This window comes from Leptopilina heterotoma, unplaced genomic scaffold, assembly GCF_015476425.1.
Source record: "Leptopilina heterotoma isolate Lh14 unplaced genomic scaffold, ASM1547642v1 Lhet_6, whole genome shotgun sequence".
In the NCBI taxonomy this organism is placed as follows: Eukaryota; Metazoa; Arthropoda; class Insecta; order Hymenoptera; family Figitidae; genus Leptopilina; species Leptopilina heterotoma.
In genome coordinates, this window is record NW_025111137.1 from 6,872,062 (window position 1) to 6,894,226 (window position 22,165).

The 22,165-nt window shown below is 31.4% G+C and overlaps 1 protein-coding gene across 2 annotated transcripts in view; it reads right to left on the bottom strand.

The window, feature by feature from the left end:
- Positions 1 to 17,546: 17,546 nt before the first annotated feature.
- LOC122509142 overlaps positions 17,547 to 22,165 on the bottom strand; it is a 383,804-nt gene continuing 379,185 nt past the window's right edge. Inside the window, exons 5-6 of one of the 2 annotated variants that reach the window (XM_043622955.1) lie at positions 19,155 to 21,669; positions 18,736 to 19,035 (exon numbers count right to left, since the gene is read on the bottom strand). In XM_043622955.1, the coding sequence (XP_043478890.1) occupies positions 18,869 to 19,035; positions 19,155 to 21,669 (2,682 nt within the window). In that variant the 3' untranslated portion in view covers positions 18,736 to 18,868. Of the gene's footprint in view, positions 21,670 to 22,165 lie in introns of both variants that reach the window. The other variant, XM_043622954.1, reaches the window with a different exon arrangement.

A 22,165-nucleotide genomic window follows, 5' to 3' on the forward strand; every position in this document is an offset into this window, starting at 1 on the left:
TAGTCAAATTCTTCTCCAAAATTCAATTATTTAAAAAAATTTAAATAAAATTCTTATCAAAATTTCAATTATCTTTAAAATAATAAATAAATACATAAAATTCTTCCCCAGAAATCAATTATTTTCAAAAAATTTTTTTAAATTCTTGGCAAAATTTCAATTATTTTTAAAAATAATAAAATTCTTCTCCAAAAATGAATTATTTTCAAAAATTTTAATAAAATTCTTTACAAAATTTTAATTATCTTTAAAAATAATAAAATAATAAATAAATAAAATAAATAAATAAATAAATAAATAAAATTCTTCTCCAAAATTCAATAATTTTCAAAAATTTTAATAAAATTCTTGGCAAAATTTCAATTATCTTTAAAAATAATAATATTCTTCTCCAAAAATCAATTATTTTCAAAAATTTTAATAAAATTCTTTACAAAATTTCAATTATCTTTGAAAATCATCAAATTCTTCTCAAAAATTTTGAATAAAATTCTTGTCAAAATTTCAATTATCTTTAAAAATAGTAAAATTCATCTCCAAAAATCAATTATTTTTAAAAATTTTAATAAAATTCTTGGCAAAATTTCAATTATCCTTGAAAATCATCAAATTCTTCTCAAAAATTTTTATAAAATTCTTGTCAAAATTTTAATTATCTTTAAAAATAATAATATAATAAATAAAATATAATTTTAATCAAATTCCTCGAAAAATGTAATTATTCTTGAAAATTTTTTTAAAATTCGTAGAAAAAATTCAATTATTTAAAAATTTGTTGATAATATTCTTTATGAGGATTTAATTTTGAAAAACATTCATTTATTCAATAAATTATTTATTTTTGTATTTACATAATTGAATTCTCTTAGAATTTTCTAAAAATAATTGATTTAAAAATGAATTTTAGTTAAAATTTAACATAATAATTGAATATTAAAAGGATTATAGCTTGAATTTTCAAAAATAATTGAATTCTTGTAAAGAATTTTTATTAGGTCCATTTTGTTAATAATTAAAGTCTTGTGAAGAATTTTATTAATTATGTCAATAGTTCAATTCTTGCAAGGAATTATTATTAATTTTTTAAAAATATTTAAATTCATTTAAGAAATTTTATTAAAATAGTAGATTTTTGAAAATATTTAAATTTCAGCGAAGAATTTCATTATTTGTAAAATGTAATTGAATTCTTGCAACAAATTTTTGATTATAATTAAGGTTTTTGAGAAATTCATTTAAAATTGTATTAAAAGTCATTGAAATCCTATGAAAAATTTTATTATTTATGAAAATAATTGAATTCTTAATTTCTTAGAACGAATTTTATTACATTTTTTTAAATAGTTGAATTTATGTGAAAAATTTTGATTATTGTTAAAAATAATTTAATTCTTGGGAAGGATTTTATTAAAATTTTTGTAAAGTTTAATTTTTTTTTTGAAAAATTTTATGGAAATTAAAATTATTACAAAACATGAAGATATTCTTATAATTTGTTGAATTTCATAAAGGTTTGAATTTGAAATTTTTTATGATAATCTTAATTCCTGTGGAATAATACCTAATTAAATATTTATTTAAAAAAGAATTTATTGGTGTTTTTAAATAATTTTACAATTAAAAAAATTCTTATAGAATCTAATAATCTTTTTGTTTTGCAAAATGCATATTTCATTTAAGTTTTGCAAAAAAATTGCAATAAAGCTTATTATTAGGACTCTAATCATAATAGAAATGTTAAAATAATATTAAAATATAAAACTTACAGAATTTCCACGGAATTTCTAGGAGATGCTTTCATGGAATTTTCCAAAGTGGGTAATAAGAATTTGTAATCAGGAATTTCGGATAAGTTTAATTGGTTTACTTTTACTATATAATTATATCTTAATTTCAGTAAAAAAGTAAATTATTTTTAAGATTAGATCAATTTTAGAGCGCATTTCTAGTTTTACAAACGAATTAATAAAAGTGGATTATTTGAAAGATCGAAATTACTTGTATTGAACTCCAAAATTTTCAATCAAACTTTTCTGTGTGTGATTAGAGATCGCACTGTTCTCGCGCAATGAACCTAAACGATTTATCCTTTGGTCTGTTGTTTTTATTATCAACCGAGAATTCAAAAGGATGTCTCTTAGTTTATTGCGGCATAAAATAATAAAAAAAAGCCGAAGGTAATTGTCGACTATTCTTCGTGTTTTATAGGCGGTTTTTTCCCCAACCTTTAGGTGATTTCGAGTCTGTCGCTGATGTAATTGTGAGGGATCCCGGGGCGTTTCAGGTGCCAATGGAAGAGATCCTGGATCCTGATTAGTGCAAGCACGCTCCTCTTCTCCTAGATCGTCTTTCTTGCAGCAATTCCGTCAGGAGGCTAATTCAGTTAGGTAGCCGACCGGATGGACTACGACATGTGCACGACTCCAAAATTGCCGTGCAAGATATCTATCTAGTCGAGATACCATAAGCCGATATTCATGGTTCGACATGGAACTTCGCCCCACAGTCTCTGATTAAACGGACCACTGACTACATAATATTGTAACGTGTAGTTAAAAGACCTTAGGTGAAAAGCATATATCCATATAGAAATATGACAACGCCGAAAGTTACTCATATTGCCTTTGCCTAATAACATATTATGGCTGAAATATAGACACGTTCGAAATTTACATATCTACCATTGTCGGCATAAATTAAGGTCCTTTTGTGTCACTTTTTAAATATCGAGTAGGGTGTGTCAAAACGGTGTTACTTTTTCTTTTTCTCCTGAATACTAATTAGTTACAAGTGTATTTTAACCAGAATACAATTTTTTCGATGTTTTAATTTTTTTTAAATTCGTTCGTTGACTGCGTATTATATATATATATTATTATACCTATTTACATATACTCAGACCTTCCAATTCGGAATCATACTATTTCTCGGGAAATTTTATAAAACTTTTTTATTCTTTGCCTCTGTGCCAATTGTGAAAACGAATATTGTAATTTACCAACGTGACGGCGTAGTAACTCATAATTTGTGGGAAACACTAGTAAAGTACTTTTTATTTTCAAAGTATTCCATAAAAATAAGTGTAAAATGATACCAATCTGTGTAAATTTTATTAAATATAACTTTATAATAGCAGTAATCATGAAGTAAATAAAATAACTTTATGAATTTAATTTACCTTAAGTCCTTAACACAACTTTATTTTCTTTTGTAAATTTTTTAAATATAAAGTTCGGTTTATTTATAAATTTGTACATAAAGAAACAAATTTTTTTTGTTTACAATAAACAACATTTCTTTGACTTTCAATTGGCGAGCAGAAGAATTTCTTATATGAAATTAACTCAATTTTTTTAATTTTCTTTATACGTTTTCTGACCTTATGAACTCCAAAATCATAAAAGCTATAAAGAGACGATTTTTTTTAAATTGTAGATCACAATTGGCCGACACATAAGTTTTGTATTTTTTTGAAATATTTGACTTAATAACAACTAAATAAATATGTATTTAGTTCTACTTTCAAAATTTAAGTTTCTCTTTTGGAAAATATTTCAAATTTTTTTCACAACCAAACGCTTTAATCCATCTAAAATTAAATTCACACCAGAAATGATTAAAATAATGCATTTTGGTGTTATTTCACACTATATGAATAGAATTTAACTTCAAGTCAAGCACTAAGTCAACTACTTCCTAGTTACTAGCTACTAGTTATTAAGTAACTAATTTACTAATCTACTAATTTATTACCTAACTTAGTAACTTACTAACTTATAAATTTACAAACTTACTAACTTATTAACTTACTCATTAACTAAGTTACTAACTACCTAACATACTAAATTATTAAATTAATAACTTACTAACATATTAACTAATTTAATAACTTACTAACTAACTTAGTTACTAATTACCTTACTTACTAAATTATTAACTTAATAACTTACTAACTAACTTAGTTACTAACTACCGAACTTACTAACTTACTTAATTATTAATTTACAAACTTACGAACTTACTAATTTATTAACTTAGTATAATTAACTAAGTTACTAACTACCTAACTTACTAACTTATAAATTTATTAACTTAATAACTTACTTACTTATCAATTTATTAACTTACTTAACAACTTACTAACTTATAAACTAACCTAATAACATACTAACTAATTTAGTTACAAACTACCTAATTTACTAACTTACTTACTTATTAATTTACTAACTTACTTACTTATTAATTTACTAACTTATTAACTAACTTAATTACTTACTAACTAACTTAGTTACTAACTACCGAACTTACAAACTTACTAACTTACTAACATATTAACTTACTAATTAACTAAGTTACTAACTACCTAACTTACTAAATTATTAATTTATTAACTTAATACCTTACTAACTTATTAAATAACTTAATAACTTACTAAATAATTAATTTATTAACATAATAACTTACTAACTAACTTATTAACTAACAAACTTACTAACTAATTTACTAACTAATTAAGTAACTAACTTATTAATTAACTTAATAACTTATTAACTAACTTAATACCTTACTAACTAACTTACTAACTTATTAATTTATTAACTTAATAACTTACTTACTTATTAATTTATTAACTTACTTAACAACTTACCAACTTATAAACTAACCTAATAACTTTCTAACTAACTTAGTCACTATCTACCGAACTTACAAACTTACTAACTTACTAACATATTAACTTACTAATTAACTAAGTTACTAACTACCTAACTTACTAAATTATTAATTTATTAACTTAATACCTTACTAACTTATTAAATAACTTAATAACTTACTAACTTATTAATTTATTAACTTAATAACTTACTAACAAACTTAATAACTTATTAACTAACTTAACAACCTACTAACTTATTAACTAACTTAATAACTAACTAACTTATTAACTAACTTAACAACCTACTAACTTATTAACTGACCTAATAACTTTCTAACTAACTTAGTTACTAACTACCAAACTTATAAACTTACTAACTTACTAACATATTAACTTACTAATTAACTAAGTTACTAACTACCTAACTTACTAAATTATTAATTTATTAACTTAATAACTTACTTACTTATTAATTTACTAACTTAATAACTTACTAACAAACTTAATAACTTATTAACTAACTTACTAACTTATTAATACACTAATTACCTAACTTACTGACAACTTACTTACTAATAAGCTTACAAACTTATTAACTTACTAAGTTATGAACTAACTTAATAACTAACTAAGTTACTAACTTACTAACTAATTAACCTACTAAATTAATTAACTTACAAACTTACTACACTGAAAAAAAAAATTTATTTGATTCAAATAACCGAATAATTGACTATTATCAATTAAATATTTACTTGAATCAAATAATATTTATTGGTGTCAATTAAATGGTATTTGTACTAATAATTTCAGTATTTGAAGCAAGTACCATTTAATTGAATCCAAAAAATATTATTTTATTAAATTAAATATTAAATTGATAATAGTCAAGTTATTGGTTATTTGAATCAAATAATTTTTTTTTCAGTGTATCTTACGAACTTAGATACTAACTAACTTACTAACTTATTAACTTACTTACTGACTTAGTTACTAATCTAGTTATTTAGTTAGTAAGTTAGTTAACTAGTTAGTAAGTTAGTTAGTTTGTTAGTTATTGTCTTAAATTGAGTCAGTGAAATTTCACTGCATACCAAACAGTGACTTACTTCTGGCTACCTGAATCAGTCAAATTTCACTGATTAGCAGTGAAAATGACTGCAAATCAGTAAATTTTGACTGATTTAGGTAGCCAGAAGTAAGTCACTGATTCAATTTAAGAGAATAGTAAGTTAGTTAGTTAGTTAGTTAGTTATAGTACACTCTAAATCTGAATTAGTGAAATACTGATTCTCAGTAAAATTCCACTAATTAATTAAAGAAAACTGGGCCACTGAATTGAAATCAGTGAAATTTTCACTGATTCAGATTTTTTTGAAAAAATATTAATTGGTTTGCAATAGGTGTTGTAATTATTTTAAATAAACTGTTAATTTCATAAATAGTTTGCATGTATGTATATTTCAGTAGATGATTATAATCAATAGCACGTGCTTTCTTATTCTACACTACACATTCAAATACTTTCAAACCCAGATAATACAAAACTGACAGTTAAAAGTGTTAGTAATTGTCTTGTTAAAATGCATTTTTTAATAAGAAACAATTTTTCTACTATTCATAATATTTGCATTTCATCTATAAATATTATGCTATAAACTTAAACACTGAAAAAAAATATTCTTGTTTTAAGAGGATTCCTCTTATTTAAATGCATATTTTCCTCTTGTATATGGCTCAAAAAACGTCCTCTTATTTTAAGAGGATTATTCTCCACTTAAGAGTAATTCCTCTTAAAAATAGAGGAATAGTCTCCAATGAAGAGTAATATTCTTAATTCAAGAATAAAATGTAAGAGGATTTTAGAAGAGGAATTGTCCTCTTAAAATAAGAATATTTTTTTTCGGTGAAGAAATACTTTATTTAACAATGATTTAAGATTTCTTGGATTTAAAGATTTCATAATATTTCATCAATAAATTTATGATTAATTTCTATATTGAACGTATTGTTGATACGTCAATTAATTTACTTTTTGCATTTTCAAAACAATCTCAGGTTTCATCAGCTGTATCGTTTTAATTTAGGATAAAAAAATTCTCAAAATCAGTTTCAAAAAAGTGTTGGTTGAAATGATACACATAAAAAATTCAAAGAAAAAACTTGAAAAACAGATCATCAGAAATATACGTGTTGTGCTCTTCCCAAAGAGGACGACTTATGAATAATTCCGGCACACATTTTTTTGAAAGCATTTATTGTTGAAAGTAGTTTTCGTATAGTCTTTAGTGGCACGGCAATTTTTGTTAACGACTGGTCTAGAATGACTCAAGTCGAAAATGTGTGTTTGGAAGCTAGTATGGTGGCCGAAATCGATATAGGCAATCGAGGTGGGTCACAGTTTTTCGGGGTCTAGACAGAAGCCAGGTGCCTTTTTGGACATTTTAGTAAATAGGTAGGTGTATCACACATTTATATATATACATGCGTGACCTATGGAGAGAATGCTCAAGCACGCGTGGACTCACACACATGATCACAATGGTACAAAATATAGTTTTATAGCTGCCTATTCTTTATAGTTTCGACACGCCCATTCACATCATTACAGGGTCTACTCCTAATTTCCAAACAACCGACACGTTCGCTAAAGCGACTCGACCAAGTTTCGCCTCGAGGCGTTTTGTGACTTTATGAACCTGCCATTTATGAATATAGTCGTTGTTAGGAAGAAAAAATTTTTCATTTCTCGCGAGATTGGCAGCCACAGCAGCAGTTGCACTCCCTTTTGTATATATGTGAGTCCGCAAGTTCATATATATAAGGGAATTATTACGTTATGTGTCTATGAAATTTCCTGTCAACTCACCTATATACTTAAATACGTAAAAGTGTTGGTAATAACAGTATTGCCTTATACATTTCTAATATGGCACTTATTGCCTGGGAAAATAATAGGGAACTGACCGATCGGCGAAAATGACGCGCTGAAAGCGAGAGCGAAATGTAGGAAAAGTCTTTCATCTATAGCCGAACTTCTTATTATATACATGCAAGAAAGGAGTTTAGTGAGAAATCAAAAGTAACTTGTTTTCTTTTTTGGAGAATATATATTATTGGAAAATCAACTAGTTGTGTAAATTTTATTATACTAAAAAATATCAACCCAAACAGCATACACAATCTTACGGCAAGCTTGCCATACAAGGTTATCAATTTTGAGGTATGAGCTTGTAGCAAGTTTACCGTAAACACAAAATTTCGCACCTATTAGCATACCGTAAGATTGCATTAAAAAAACTTTGCCATAAGGCAATCTTGCAAAGGTAATCTTGCCACTTATTGCAAGATTGTAAAATAATCTTTGCTATAAGTTTTCAACAAAAAATTTTTTCAGTTTTTTCTATTCTTTTTTAACTCCTTGACTGTGAATGACAAAGATCTTCGTCATTTCGGACTTTTCCCAGTAGACTGCGGCAAAAGCGCCATCACAGTAAATTGTGAGGTATATTAAAAAGCGTTGCAGTTGCAGATTAAATTAACACCAAAAAGGATTAAAATAATTCCATTTCGGTCCAATTTTTTGCTGTGACTGAAATATCATTTCAAATCAAAACCAAGTCAACGATTACTAACTAATTAACTAATTAATTTAGTTGCGAACTAAATAACTAACTTAACAAGTAAAACTGCCCAAGTGTAAAACTGGGATCGACTTCTACCTTGGACCATTTTTTAGGGAATTGAAAAATATTTTATACGTATTTTTGTATTTTGTCAAACATGATATTTTAGGGTTAGAAAATAAAAAAAACTCAAATATGTGTCAAATTTAAGTTTAGAGCATTTTTTTAATTTCAACGGATTCGCTTGATTTTTTAGGGTCTTTGACTACCCGTGTGAAAATCTGCCCAAGTTAACCCAGTTAAAAAGTGGGGGGCCAGTTGGGCTTCCCATTTTTTTTTAAATATTAACGTTAAAATAAAAAAAGTCTTAAAATTAAATATAACTATTGATAATAAATTATTCTACAATTAATTCATAACAATATTAATCATTATATGTTTAAAAACAAATTATTATTGTTAATTATTACCTTTTATTGTAGTACACTAACAGACATTTAGTTTTTGCGAAATTTTGAAAATCCAGCTGAATTTATTTATTTAATAATTAACTTATTAAAGCATAACGGTTTTTTTTATACATTTTGATAATTATTTAAACAAATAATTATTGTTAATTAAATAACTCTTGACACAAACTATCTAGAAACTTGCAGCTTTTTTTCTAATTTTGCAATTAACTAATAAGAAACACATGAAATAAAGATATTTTATGGTTTTAACAAATCAGAAATTGTTTAAACAAATATTTGTTGTTATTTACTAACTCTCGACACATAACATCTAGAAAGATGCATTTTTTTGCTTATTTCCAATTAGCTAATCAGAGTAGTTGTAGTAATAGCAAAATTAGAAAAAAACTGCAAGTTTGTTGGTTGATTGTGTCAAAAGTTAATAAACAATAACAATTATTTCTTTAAACAATTTCTGAATTGTTTAAATCATAAAATATTTTTATTATATACTTTGCAGATTAGTTAATTGCAAAATTAAAAGGAAACTGCATATTTTTTAGGGGTGCTTTGTGTCAGAAGTTAGTAAATTTCAACAATCATTTGTTTAAACAATTTCTAAATTGTTAAAAACATAAATTATCTTTTGTTTAAATAATTTTACGTCCGTTTATTAAATATTTTGTCAAATAAATTATTTTTATTTCATGTGGTTCGTATTAGTTAATTGCAAAATTAAAAAACTTGGGTAGTGTTACTTGTTAGTTACTAAATAACTAGCTTACTAACTACATTACTAAGTTACTAACTAACTAACTTACTTATTAACTAACTTACTTAATAACTAATTAGGTAACTAACTTACTAATCGATTAACTTAATAACTTTCTAACTAACCAACTTTCTAACTAACTTACTAACTAACTTTCCAACTAATTTACTAACTTATTAACCTACTCAATAACTTATTAACTAACTGAACAACTTACTAACTTCCTAACTTACTTACTTATTAACTAACTTTATAACTTTCTTACTAACTTAGTTACTAATTACCTAACTTATTAACTTACTAACTTATTAATTTACTAACTTACTAACTAACTTTCCAACTAACTTACTAACTTATTAACCTACTCAATAACTTATTAACTAACTCAACAACTTACTAACTTCCTAACTTACTTACTTATTAACTAACTTTATAACTTTCTTACTAACTTAGTTACTAATTACCTAACTTATTAACTTACTAACTTATTAGTTTACCAACTTACTAACTAACTAATTAATTAACTAACTAACTAACCAATTAACTTACTTACTTACTTAACTTAGTTACTAACTAACTAACAAACTTACTAACTAACTTTCTAACTAAATAACTTACAAACTTACTAACTAACTAACTTACTAACTAAGTTACTTACTACCTTACTAAGTTAGTTAGAAACGGAGTTTGTAATTTAATAAGTTAATAATCGATACTTATTGTTACTAGAAGGATTTCAGGGGTAGCTGATTATACGAATTTGAAGTAAATTTAATATTTACATAAACCTGCGCAGTATAAATATTAAGTTTTAGAAAAATGTAGAAACTGAATCGTATGCTTTTATCCCGGTATTTTTTCTATACAACGCATTTTACCACAAAAAGTTTCAAGAAAATAAACTGTGAAGCTTTCAGAAAATATTTAATCATCCATTTTCAATTTCTTAAAACTGGCATCAAAATTGCCATCAGTGATCTCGAAAAACTTCGAGTAACAAAAGTTTCGTGTAAAATGGTGAAACTTTTAAAAATTCATCCGCCATTTTTACTTTTTGAAAACTAATATCATATTCGTGATCAGCATCTCCGAAAACTTGCGAATTTTTAAATAAACTGACGTTACTTTTAGAAATTCATTTGCCATATTGGTTCCGCCATTTTGAATTTTCAAAAATTAACCACAAATTTGTAGTCAGCAACCCGAAAACCCCTAAATACAGTCAACTCTCGATAAGACAAACTCGAAGGGAGACCGAAAAAACTTTGAGTTATCGAAAAGTTTGAGTTATCAAATGTTAATAATGCTTATAAGGAATGAACGGGACCCAATAATTACTTTGACTTATCGAAAAATTTGAGTTATCGCGCTTTGTCTTATCGAGAGTTGACTGTATATAAAAAGTTTTATTGTAATGAAAAGAAAATTTTTTTTACGCATTTTAGTCACTTTCTTTGAAATTGTAGCCGCAGTAAAAGGGTTAAATTAATTAGATTAGTTGGTTCTTTTCGACTTTTTAAGTTTATCAATTTTGAGGGAGAAAATAATTGAAAACTTTTCAAGATTTTTGGACAAGTTGAAGAGCATCGAAGATGTAAAGAAGTTCACATATATTAATGTTCTCGCAATTACTGGGAATTTGGTAAGCAACATTTCACTGTCACCATATTGAGTGTGTGCAGTATATTCGAAGGTGACTACGCGAAAGGTTTAGGTGGGGTTGAATGGTATTCCAGCGACGTCGGGGGTAAGAAAGGGTAGGGGACCAAGAGGGGTCGATGGGCGGCCAACGATAACCGAAGACCGCCTTCTCGTTCTCGTGGAACTCTCTCTCTCTCTTTTCAGTCGTCTTTTGCCTTCTATCTCCAGAACTCCCCTCTACTCCCCGTGTAACTCTTCTCTTCTCTCCTCTCCTCTCATTCTATCCATCTTTGTTCACCTGTCTTTCTCACCCTCGTTCTCCCACGCTACACCTGTCGTGCGCACGACGAGAGTCAAGTTAGTAGTGGAGCTCTAGGCGCGAATATATACATATACTCAATATCTTGCTAAGGTCGATGCCACGACAAATCCATTTATCTTTCATGTAAGTTCACATCCATGAGCTTGTAGCCTCTGTCTATAAACTTGTAGAAATTTATACTTCTTTATAAAAAAAGAGAGAGAGAGAGAGAGAATAGAATGCAGAACTGGACTGACTGTCTAATGCATTGTAAATAGAAGGTAATAAAAGAAGGAGAAAGCTTCTGTGGAATTCCGCAATATAGAAGTATCAGTTTTAAATAGTTCTACTGTTTTATTTATTTTTGTTAAAAGTTGGATTTGTTAATAGATTTGCATCTGAATTAAGAGGTACCAATGTTTTGGTATGTTGGTGCCGAAACATTGTGCCAGACATGTTTTAAAATAAATATTATTGAGCACAATGAATTATATTAATTATTCAGTGTAATCCTGATTTTTAATTTTCTTATTGAAAATAATACAATAATAATTACTGGATGGAATCTAATCAGCAAGTTTTATTAAATAGTTTTTTCTAGAAAAAGAAACTAAATTCCTATAAAAGTTTACCTGATGTTTATTTTGAGAACATTTTGCTACTTGCAATCGCCTTGCACTGCAAGTTTCCTGAAAACTTACACTTTTCCTCAAAAGATGAAAAGTGTAACTTAAACTTATTTGGAGCTACATCTTATAAGATCAGTCTTGAATTCAGCACTGTATGATTCAATGTTAAATCCTACAAAATCCGTTACGTAAATTCAGCACTAACTGTCTTAAAAATGTTGCATCTTAAATTAAGACTGTTTTGATGCCTTAAAATAAGACTTTCTGTTTACTGTGTAAAGTACCTTTAGTTTATAAATATTTTTAATACTCCCACAGCACCTAAACTTGCAGCAACATTGACAACATTGCTGAAATTTTCCCAATATTGAGTCTATATCGTCTTTGGGTCGCCGATTATACGAATATGAAGTAAGATTTTTAAAATTCAAAATGACGGATCCAATATGGCGGAAATTTTTTTATATAATGATCGAAATTGCTTAAAACTTGTTATTCAGGGGTTTTTGGGGTCGTTAATAACGAATATGAAGTCAGATTTTCAAAATTCGAAATATATTGCTACATAAAAAAATCTACAGTTACCAATATTAATTGTGAAGAATTTGTCGTCTAAAATGCACCAGACATTTAATGTTTTCAAAAGCTGAATTCATATTTGTAATCAGCAACCCCAAAAACCTCCAATTGTAACAAATTTGAAGTGATTTCGACTAATTTAAATAAATTCGTCCGCCATATTGGGTCCGCCATTTTGAATTTTGAAAATCCGATTCCAGATTTGCATTTAGCGACCCGAAAAACCCACGAGTAACAACATTAAATCGAATCGGTTCGATTTCTAAAAAATAAGTCCGCCATATTGGATCCGCCATTTTGAATTTTTTAAATCTGACTTCATATTCGTAATCACAGCGACTCCAAAAACTGTCTAGACATGATCCTCAAAGTACTTTATATTGTTGGTTAGACACAATTACATTTATTGTAAATAAAAAACGCTTTATTTAATGTTTATTTATTTATAAGTTATAACATTTACTTTATAAACAAAAATTTTTTCTCTTCTTTGTTATAGAAAGGAACTTCCCGAATTATTATGTTATTTAAATAGTTTTTTCCTCAAATACTAAAATTATTCTTTTAACTACATGCAATTTATTTGGTTTAAAAAATTATTTTATTCAAGTAAATGTTTATTTGATAAACAGGCAAGTAATCGGTTATTTTAAATAAAATTTTTTTTTGAATGTAGAGAGAGCAGTTTTATAATATGATTTGGAGAAATTTTAAATATTCTCCGTTTGTTGAATTAAACACGCAAAAGATTAGGGATTATGAACTATTTTTAGTGAGAGTTTTATAGATACAATAAAATTCACTTTCATTTAATGCGGGATGAGACAAAATCAAGTTCCTGTTTCAAAATCATTTCAACTGGAATATAAGTACTTTTTTCTAGAGTTTTTTTTTTTTTTTTTTTTTTGGTCAATATTTCTAATAAGTCGTTATCAATATGAAAGTACAAGAAACTGACTGGTATCGATTTGAGGGTAACACCTGTTATTACTTGCCAGCGAGAGCGGAGGCCTCTCGCTCGAGGTGTCGGATGAATCGAAGGTGCTAATCTAATCTCTTTGGGCGATTAAAGCCCTGGCAATATAAGGGAAAGCGAATTGCAAAAGAAACTGAGGGAGAGAGAGAGAGAGAGTTAACTTACATGTAATTAAGTATCCTGCTCAAATTACTCGTGGACCGAGATTCACTCCTAATTATCGTGGTCTCGGGCCAATGTCAGTGCTTATACTTTTTGTTTGTTTGCAGAAGAATTTAGCAGTGTTTTTAGCGATACACAGCGAGCCACAGCCGCACTCGCTATAGTTGGGTAGGCGTCATCCGAATTCAAGCCCCAAAGGAGATCACTGATAAATGAGCGGTTATTTCTCATTTCCGAAAGACTCTCTCGCTGTGGATCTTTATAAAAATGAGGGCAGGTCCTGGGTCGATTGTAGGCGTGTTCTTTCGATTTATTTCGTTCGCGACCTTGGCTCAGTCCTCTGAAAACTTGTACTTTTCATAGTCATAATAAAATTAACAAACAGAAATATTAACATTTCACAGTATAAATTGTGAGGTATTAAAAAACGAACTTACAGATTAAAATTAACACCAAAAAAGATTTAAATAATCCACTTTGGTGTTATTTTTGACTATATATGTATGATTATTTGCTTACTTACTTATTTACTTTCTGACTTCCTTAATTTCTTACTTACATATGGTTACTTATTTGCTTACTTACTTATTTTCTTTTTGTTTACTCGCTTACTGGCTTACTTCCTTCTTCATCACTTTCTTACTTTCTTTTTGCTTCCTTGCTTACTTACTTATTTACTTTCTTCCTTATTTTCTTTTTGCTTCCTTGCTTACCTACTTTATTATTTCCTTCTTGCTTACTTTCTTCCTTATTTTCTTTTTGCTTACTTACTTGCTCACTTACTTACTCTCTGATTGCTTACTTATTTGTTTACTTATTTTCTTCTTGTTTACTTGCTTACTTCCTTCTTCATTACTTTCTTATTTCCTTTTTGCTTCCTTGCTTACTTACTTATTTACTTGCTTCCATATTTGCTTATTTTCTTTTTGCTTACTTGCTTATTTGCTCACTTACTTAATTCCTTAATTGCTTCCTTACTTGCTTACTTATTTGATTACTTGTTAACTTACTTGCTTATTTTCTTGTCCCTGGTAAAGATAAGTTCGGTGAATTTTAGATAGTAAAATCATTGACTTGGTTATGATTTGTAGTATATTTTCATTCACGATAAAAAATAACATAAAAATAGATTATTTTAACCCAGCTTGTTGTTGATTTAATCCTAGAGGGATTAAACTGTTGTGGATTATTTTAATGTTAATCCATTCTGATGTTATTTTAACACCTTACGATTTTCTATGCTTTTAATCATTAAATATACTTTGAAAATAAACGAAAATTGCAGACAACTATAAAATAACAAATATATAACAAAAATGAAATTAAAAATTATACCAAAAATTTTAAACTTATTTAAACGATAAATACACTAGAAGAGAAAGAAAATAAAGAGTAATTTTCATATATAGATATTTATTTTCATAATGATGAGTGTTCTTTATAATTGTTCTATATAATATACATCGTAGCGTTTCAATTTTTATACATAATTACAATTGTAGACTTTTCGTTCGTTCTTAACATTTATAAGTAATAGTATTGAAGTCGATTTGTTCGATATTATGCGCGAGATAACGTAAAACTCAAGTAAACACGTTTTAATATGAAAAATTCTCGAAATTTGATACAAATTAAAGGCGTATTCCATATTATATAGTGAAACGGAAATATAATATTAAATATATACATTATAATTATTATGTGAATTAAGAATTCTTCGAAAAAATTCTTTAAAAGAATTCCTCTTTTCTTCATATATGTATATATATTGTTAACAAGCTTGGCTCGTGATTCAAGACAATAAATAATAATAATTAATAATAATAATACATAGCACCAAAACAAATTTTGTGTCCGATTTTCAATTCTTGTATAGTACGTGCTACCACAAAGTTTACGATTTTATTTCTAAAAGGAGGAAGTTTTCGCGGCAGTGCCCGCTACTGGCCGCTGGTTTTAATCAAGAGTATCGTGTTGCAATAGGCTTGCTAGGAAACAATAAATAAAATCTATCTATTCTCATTTATCTATAGCGTGAGACGTCCGTCCGTCACTTTGATTCACTGGTAGATCTTTTTCTTTTCTTTTGTTCTAGAAACTGCACGACTTAGGACCATGAAACGATAATATATAAAATAATAATTATATATAATAATAATACATAATTTCTTTCCTTGTAAACTGATTTATTTTGAGAAGCAATATTTAGTCTTTAGAAGATTAAACAAAAAAAAAAGATTATTTTAAAAAAATTTTATCAATAAAATTTAAAAAAAACAAAAACTTTTATTAAAATCACTATTTAGAGATTTTTTTTTTTTAAAGAAGTTTGTTAAAAATTTTAACCTAGGTCACTTTTATTATATTTCATAGGTCAAAAGTTGAACTGTTTCCTTTTTTTCTTCCTCTCAACATTCTTTAAAATATAAACAAAAATTCGACTTCTTAACGAGTACATTGTGTCGTTTTTTATTTCTTTATTTTACAAAATAATGCAATGATCAACGCATTGCATTTAATGGATGTCTAGCCTAGTCTTATTACTTTATAATACGCGGATACATCGATTAGGTAATATATACAAGAGCAGTGCTAATTGTTTTAGAAGGATTAAATATTAACGTATTTATTATTATTTATTTTTTTTTTTTTACTATAACGTACGTTATCACAACGACGATAAATTTACCGCGCGCAAGTCGTGACCCGATGCGGGGAAAGTAACGACGCGTCGCAATTATCGCAATCTTCTTTCTCTCATATATCTCCTGCCTTTTTTTTTCTTCTCTTATCACGACGCGCTATAAACAAACGAGGGAGTCACGAAATCTAGTCGCGAAATTTTTTTTTTTTTGGGGGGGGGCGTTTTTTGGAGAACAAGATTTACATACACATATTTATATATTTGCACCGGAGAAAAAATCTTCGTTTGAAAATTTTTCTTTTCTTAATAATCTTAGAGATTTTTGAAAATAAATAATAATGAGAATTCTTACAGTTAATTTGCTTTTATATAAATTAACTTTCCATAATTTTTGAGTTTTTCTTTTTGATATCATGTATATTGTTGTGGAAAGAAAAATTGCATCGAGAGATTCTTTCAAACGAAGAGAATTTTTTCTATGTATGCAAAAAAAAATAAAATTTTTGATAGGTGGTCACTTTTTCTAAAAAAATATTTTCGTATCCTTTTTGTCTAAAAACAAAGCGATTTCTAATGAAATCTGTTTTCTAAAAAAAGTTTTTCTACCAAGCTTTGATTTCTAAAAAAAGTTTTTCCAGCAAGTTTTGATTTTTAAAAAAAGTTTTTCTAAAAAGTTATGATTTCTAATATTTATTTTCATAAAATTTCTAAAATTTTATAATTTTGATAAAAGTTAGAAAATTGGAAATTATGATTAAGAAATTGAAACTATTTTGCATATTTTCTGTTTCGCAATCACAATTTTGTTTACAAAATTATGTTTCTTTTCGAAAAAGTAGACAAATTTTTATAAAATTACTATTTATTAACAAAATTCTGTTCTTCTTTGAAAAAAAATAATTTGCATAATTTTTATACTAAAATTGATCGTCATTACAAAAATTGAATATTGTTATGGAAATTTTTTTTTTTGAAAATTACCTTTATTAGAAAAAGACATTTTTAGAAATTTACGTTAATTAGAACAAAGAAAATAAGAAAATCACCTTCATTAGAAAGATTTTTATAAAATCACTATAAATAGTGATAAGAATAAAATTTTGTTCTTCTTTGAAAAAAAAATTAATGTGCATAATTTTTATACCAAAATTGATCGTCATTACAAATGTTGAATATTGTTAGAAACAAATTTTAAAAATCACCTTTATTAGAAAAAAAATTTTTTAGAAAATAAAAATTAGAAAATACGTTTTAGAAAAACTGTACCCCAATCAAAAATTTTTAATACAAAAATGTAAAATATTTGCACAATTCAGGAATGGACATTAAATTGCTACTTTTTCTTCCCTTTTTCTTAATAATCTCATAAGGTTAATAACTTGTGTTTGGGGATTAATACCGAGAATTACATCAATATTGAACACAACGATATGTCGAAAGCAATAAATTTTCGGCTGGACAATACATAGTTTATCCATTCCTGATTACAGCGAAAGCAGAAAAATTTTCCCCGATAAAAAGAAATTCTATTAGCTACACACGTCTTTATTTTTGATATTGCACACGACGAGGCGGCTTTTATTTTGTGGAACAAAAAAAAAAAGGTTTAAGCCATTCGGGCGATAAAATTTTGGCATCACAGCAAAGAGTAGTCTTCTCGGCCGAAGGCACGATAAGACAAAAGTGGTCACGAACCACTGGTCGAAAGTATCGGTAGATCTCGATGAGCTTGTGGATCTCTGGAGTGAGCGTCGCGAACAGCTCGTGAACCAAAGACCCTATTGCAACCCGGGATGGTGCACTTGGCCTCCTGCTTCTGATCGTCGGGAGTGGGTGAGGAGATTGGAGAACCGGGTCTGATACCTGAGAGGTTGAGTTGATTTAGATGTTGATGAGTGAGACCATTCAGACCGGCGAGGTGACTGGCGAAGGTTGAGAGACCTGGAAAGCCAAGATGGGGAGGAAGAAGAAGGGGATGGGGCGGTGGAATTCTGGCGGCTAGGTCCATTGTGGATGATAGTCCAGTGAGGGGGAATGTGCCCAGAGCACCAATGCCAGCGTCGGCGTAGAGTCTCGCTAGGAATTCGTTGTGCAGTAGGGGATTTAACTGCGGGTCCTCGATTCTCGGTGAGAGACTTGATGGTAAGGTGGTGATTGGAGGACTTGATGATGTGGACAGAAGTTTTCGGTGGAGATTCAGATTGGCTGAGTGACGGTCCCGGGATCTTTTGGACGGGAAGGCGGCATTGCAACCGTCAACGCTGCAACGGTGCATCAGCTTGAGATGGACATTTTGATAGTGCGTCTTTACCCCGAAGTGATTCTGGAACACTTTGCCGCAGGCGGTGCACCGGCGTGGATTGTCCCGGTCGAGTGGCACCTCCTGAGTGCTGACGAAGCCGCCGTTCTCATAGCGAGCGTAGGTGATTAGGCTATTGTCCGTATCCATGGCCACTGGGGAGGGCGAGCCGCTTGATGAATGAGAGCCATGAGAGGAGTTGTCGAGGGTTGTATCCTGGTGCATCGTAAGGCTGACGGGGCTGGTAGAAGCTCGGCCAGACCTCGAAGGCTCCGGCATTCCCATGTACGGCATGCGACCCTGCGACAAGGACTCGAGTTGACGCAAAGCATTCGAGGAGTCGAGGGAGAGGTCGTCGGCAGTGGTTGGATGGCTGTCGATCGAGCTCGGGGCACGGGGGGGATCATCGGGACGCTCACCTTCTTGATTGCGTAGCGTTGTTGCGACCTCCTCATCCTCCTCGATCTCCATCGGCTCTTCGGCGTCGAGGTCCTCGTCCCCTTCCTGGTCCCTGATGATGACTTCGGACTGCCTCTCCTTGCTGCGGTCAAGGGCGATAATTCTCGGGCACTTTTCCTCGGGTTCTTTTGCGTCCTCTCGCGATGGCTCCTCCCGCGATGGTCTGGGGGAGCTAGCTGCCTCAGGATCGGGAGTATTGGAGTGCTTTGGTTCTGGTGTGGCTTGCCGTTTCGGTGACCTGACACTGCTTGCCCTGGAACTGAGATCTCTGGGTTCGTCCTGAGGTTGCTCGTCGCCATGATTGTCTTCCGAGGACAGAGTTTCACGACGGTGTCTAGCAGTCAGTATATCTCTGTCCCGTAGCTCGGGAGATCGAGAATTTGATTCGTTGTCGAATGAGCCAGATGGATTTCTGGGTGAAGGTGATGTTTTTCTTTCCTCTGCTTCGAGTCGGGACATTGACATGTCCTCGGGTTGATCTTGGAAGACGGCATCGTTAGAAGAGTCGCCGTCAGTGGAAGAGGAATGAACTTCCGCGGGAATGGTACACCTGGTTGGATGTTGTGACTTTCTTTTCCGCACCCCTCGACTATGGAAGTTTGAGTTTATTGTGTGGGGATTGATCGAGAACATATGTTGATCAAACCTGCTAATAGAGTCATTGTCTTCATTACTCTCTGGATTGCTGACTACTTCTTCATCGGGATTTTCTCCCAAGGACAGCTTCGTTCTTCCGGCTAGACTAAAGTCAGCAGGCTGATCGTCATCGTCGGGAAGGGACAGTCTTGTGGGTAAATTGCACTCATCCTCGGCTACAACAACGATACCGCCGTCGTCATTATCCTCGTCGTCGTCATCTTCCATCATTCCGGCTGTTTGTGAAGAGGGCGAGACGCCTGATAAACTTATCGTACTCGTCGACCCCTTTGACACTGAAGACGTTGTCGTCGTTGTCGAGAACGCCAAACTTGTTGTACCCGATGTGGCGTTCATCGACACTCGTTGCTGTAACGCTTCTTCGTAGGACCTTACGTTCTGCGATGGATCAAGATGTTTGAAATCGAGACCACAAATTGAGGCTGGTGAGCGGAGGTCTGGTGGTGGTGTGAGTAGAGGAAACGATCCGAAAGACAGATGATTTAGCCCACTTGGAGGAACGGGAAGGCCCACTTGAGGTGGTAGAACCAATGCGTGTGCCATGGACGATCTTCCGTCATGTGGCGAGATCTTTCTTCTCAAATGAGGCGAGTGTAACTTTGGATTCGGATTAGCACTGTGTCGATTTCTCGATCTTCTGGAACTGAACATCATGCTGCAACCCTTAACAGTACATTGATGCATTTCACGTAGATGGACCGCACTGAAGTGGATCTTCAGCGCTCCCTTGTCACAGAAAGTCTTGAGACACACATTACACTGAACCCTCTTCTTTCCAGTTGCTGGATTGATAAAAGGTGTTCCCAGATTAGGAGGCATGTTGTGAGCAGCTCCCCATTGATGACGTTTCCCAGGAGAGTGCGGTTTCCTGCCATGGATACCGGAGGGTCTTCCCAGCGAAGATGCTTGAAGAGATAATGACGAGAACCGATGATCCGCATGTTTAGATCCAGAATCCCGTCTGCTGAGATTCAAAGCGCTTCCCGAGTTCTCCTCGTCGTCTTCTTCATCGTCGGAACCGAATTCACTACTTTTCTCGCCACCACTATGTGTGTCCATGCCTGAGCCGCTGATGCCGCTGCTAGTGCTGTTTGCTGAAGGTTTGCTCATCAGTGGGTACGGACCAGGAAAGTTGGGCGGCAATGCTCCTGAGGAAACCGCGACTGCCAGTGAGTGGCCGTAGGTGAGAGCAGCGGTGGAAACTGGAGCAACTGGTACAGGATGCCTCAATTGTGATGCGGAGGAGATTTGACTTGGACTCTGTGGACTGTGTTGATGTCTCGACTTTCGAGATTGGTGGTGCATCATCGACTCGGATGGTGGTGGAGGTAGGGGCGGAAATGCAGGCAGACCCAGAGTGCCCAGTTTCCGGAAATCGAAGGGCTGCATGCTTTGCAGTCGATTGAGGGGCGAGGAGAGATGTGAATTTGATTCTAGGTTTCGAGGTGGCGAACTGGCGATGCTCGTCGGTCCGTGATTGCCCGCCGGGGTCGAGTAGTGCTTCTGGGTTGTCGGCGACATCGAGTGGTGAGACACTGGCGGCAGTGGCGGTGGCAAAGGGTGTGGCAACCTCGAGCTGGGTGGCAGGCCACAGTGAAGAAGGTGTAGAGGTGGTGGTAGGTGTGCTAGCGGCATCGTCGGGGGCGAAGGTCGTCTGCTAGGTGACATAGCATCCGAACCTGGCGTTCCCGCGGCCTGTAGCAGATGTTGCACGAACGGACGCGTCTCGGCGAACTTGAGGAACTGCTGAAGGACCAGCGGTTCCTCTTCAGCCGAGCAAATACTCCATCGGTCCAGCACCGGGCCGTTCTGCGAGTCCTGAAACAAAAAATTTAAAAGCACTGTTAATTGTTAATTTCGAAATTTGACAAGTTTGCGAATTACATGCGTAATTCTCTACTTATAATAGTAGAACGTGGAAGTTGAAATAAATGTTTCTTTTTGTTTCTGAAACTGAAGAATCTCACGCGTTAATGGAATTATTCATGACGAAATAATTATTCAATGAAACTTGCCGGACATAATTTTTAATGATAGCGTCTCCTTCGGATTAGAAGACAATGAAACGGGAAATGGGTAATTTGAGGAGTTATATACGCAAACGAGAGAGACGGGAAACTACAAAGTCAAGTATGTAAGGAAAAGATCTGTTATGCTTCTTGGAAATTTAAAAGACTAACTCGTTTTCTAAGAGTTGTATTTAGATCCCCAAGATTCATACTTTATTTTGGTGTGTCTGATGCGTACAGATATAAATTGAAATTATTGCTTTGGGAAATTTTCGCTGAAGACGTGACGCGAGGTCCTTTATAAA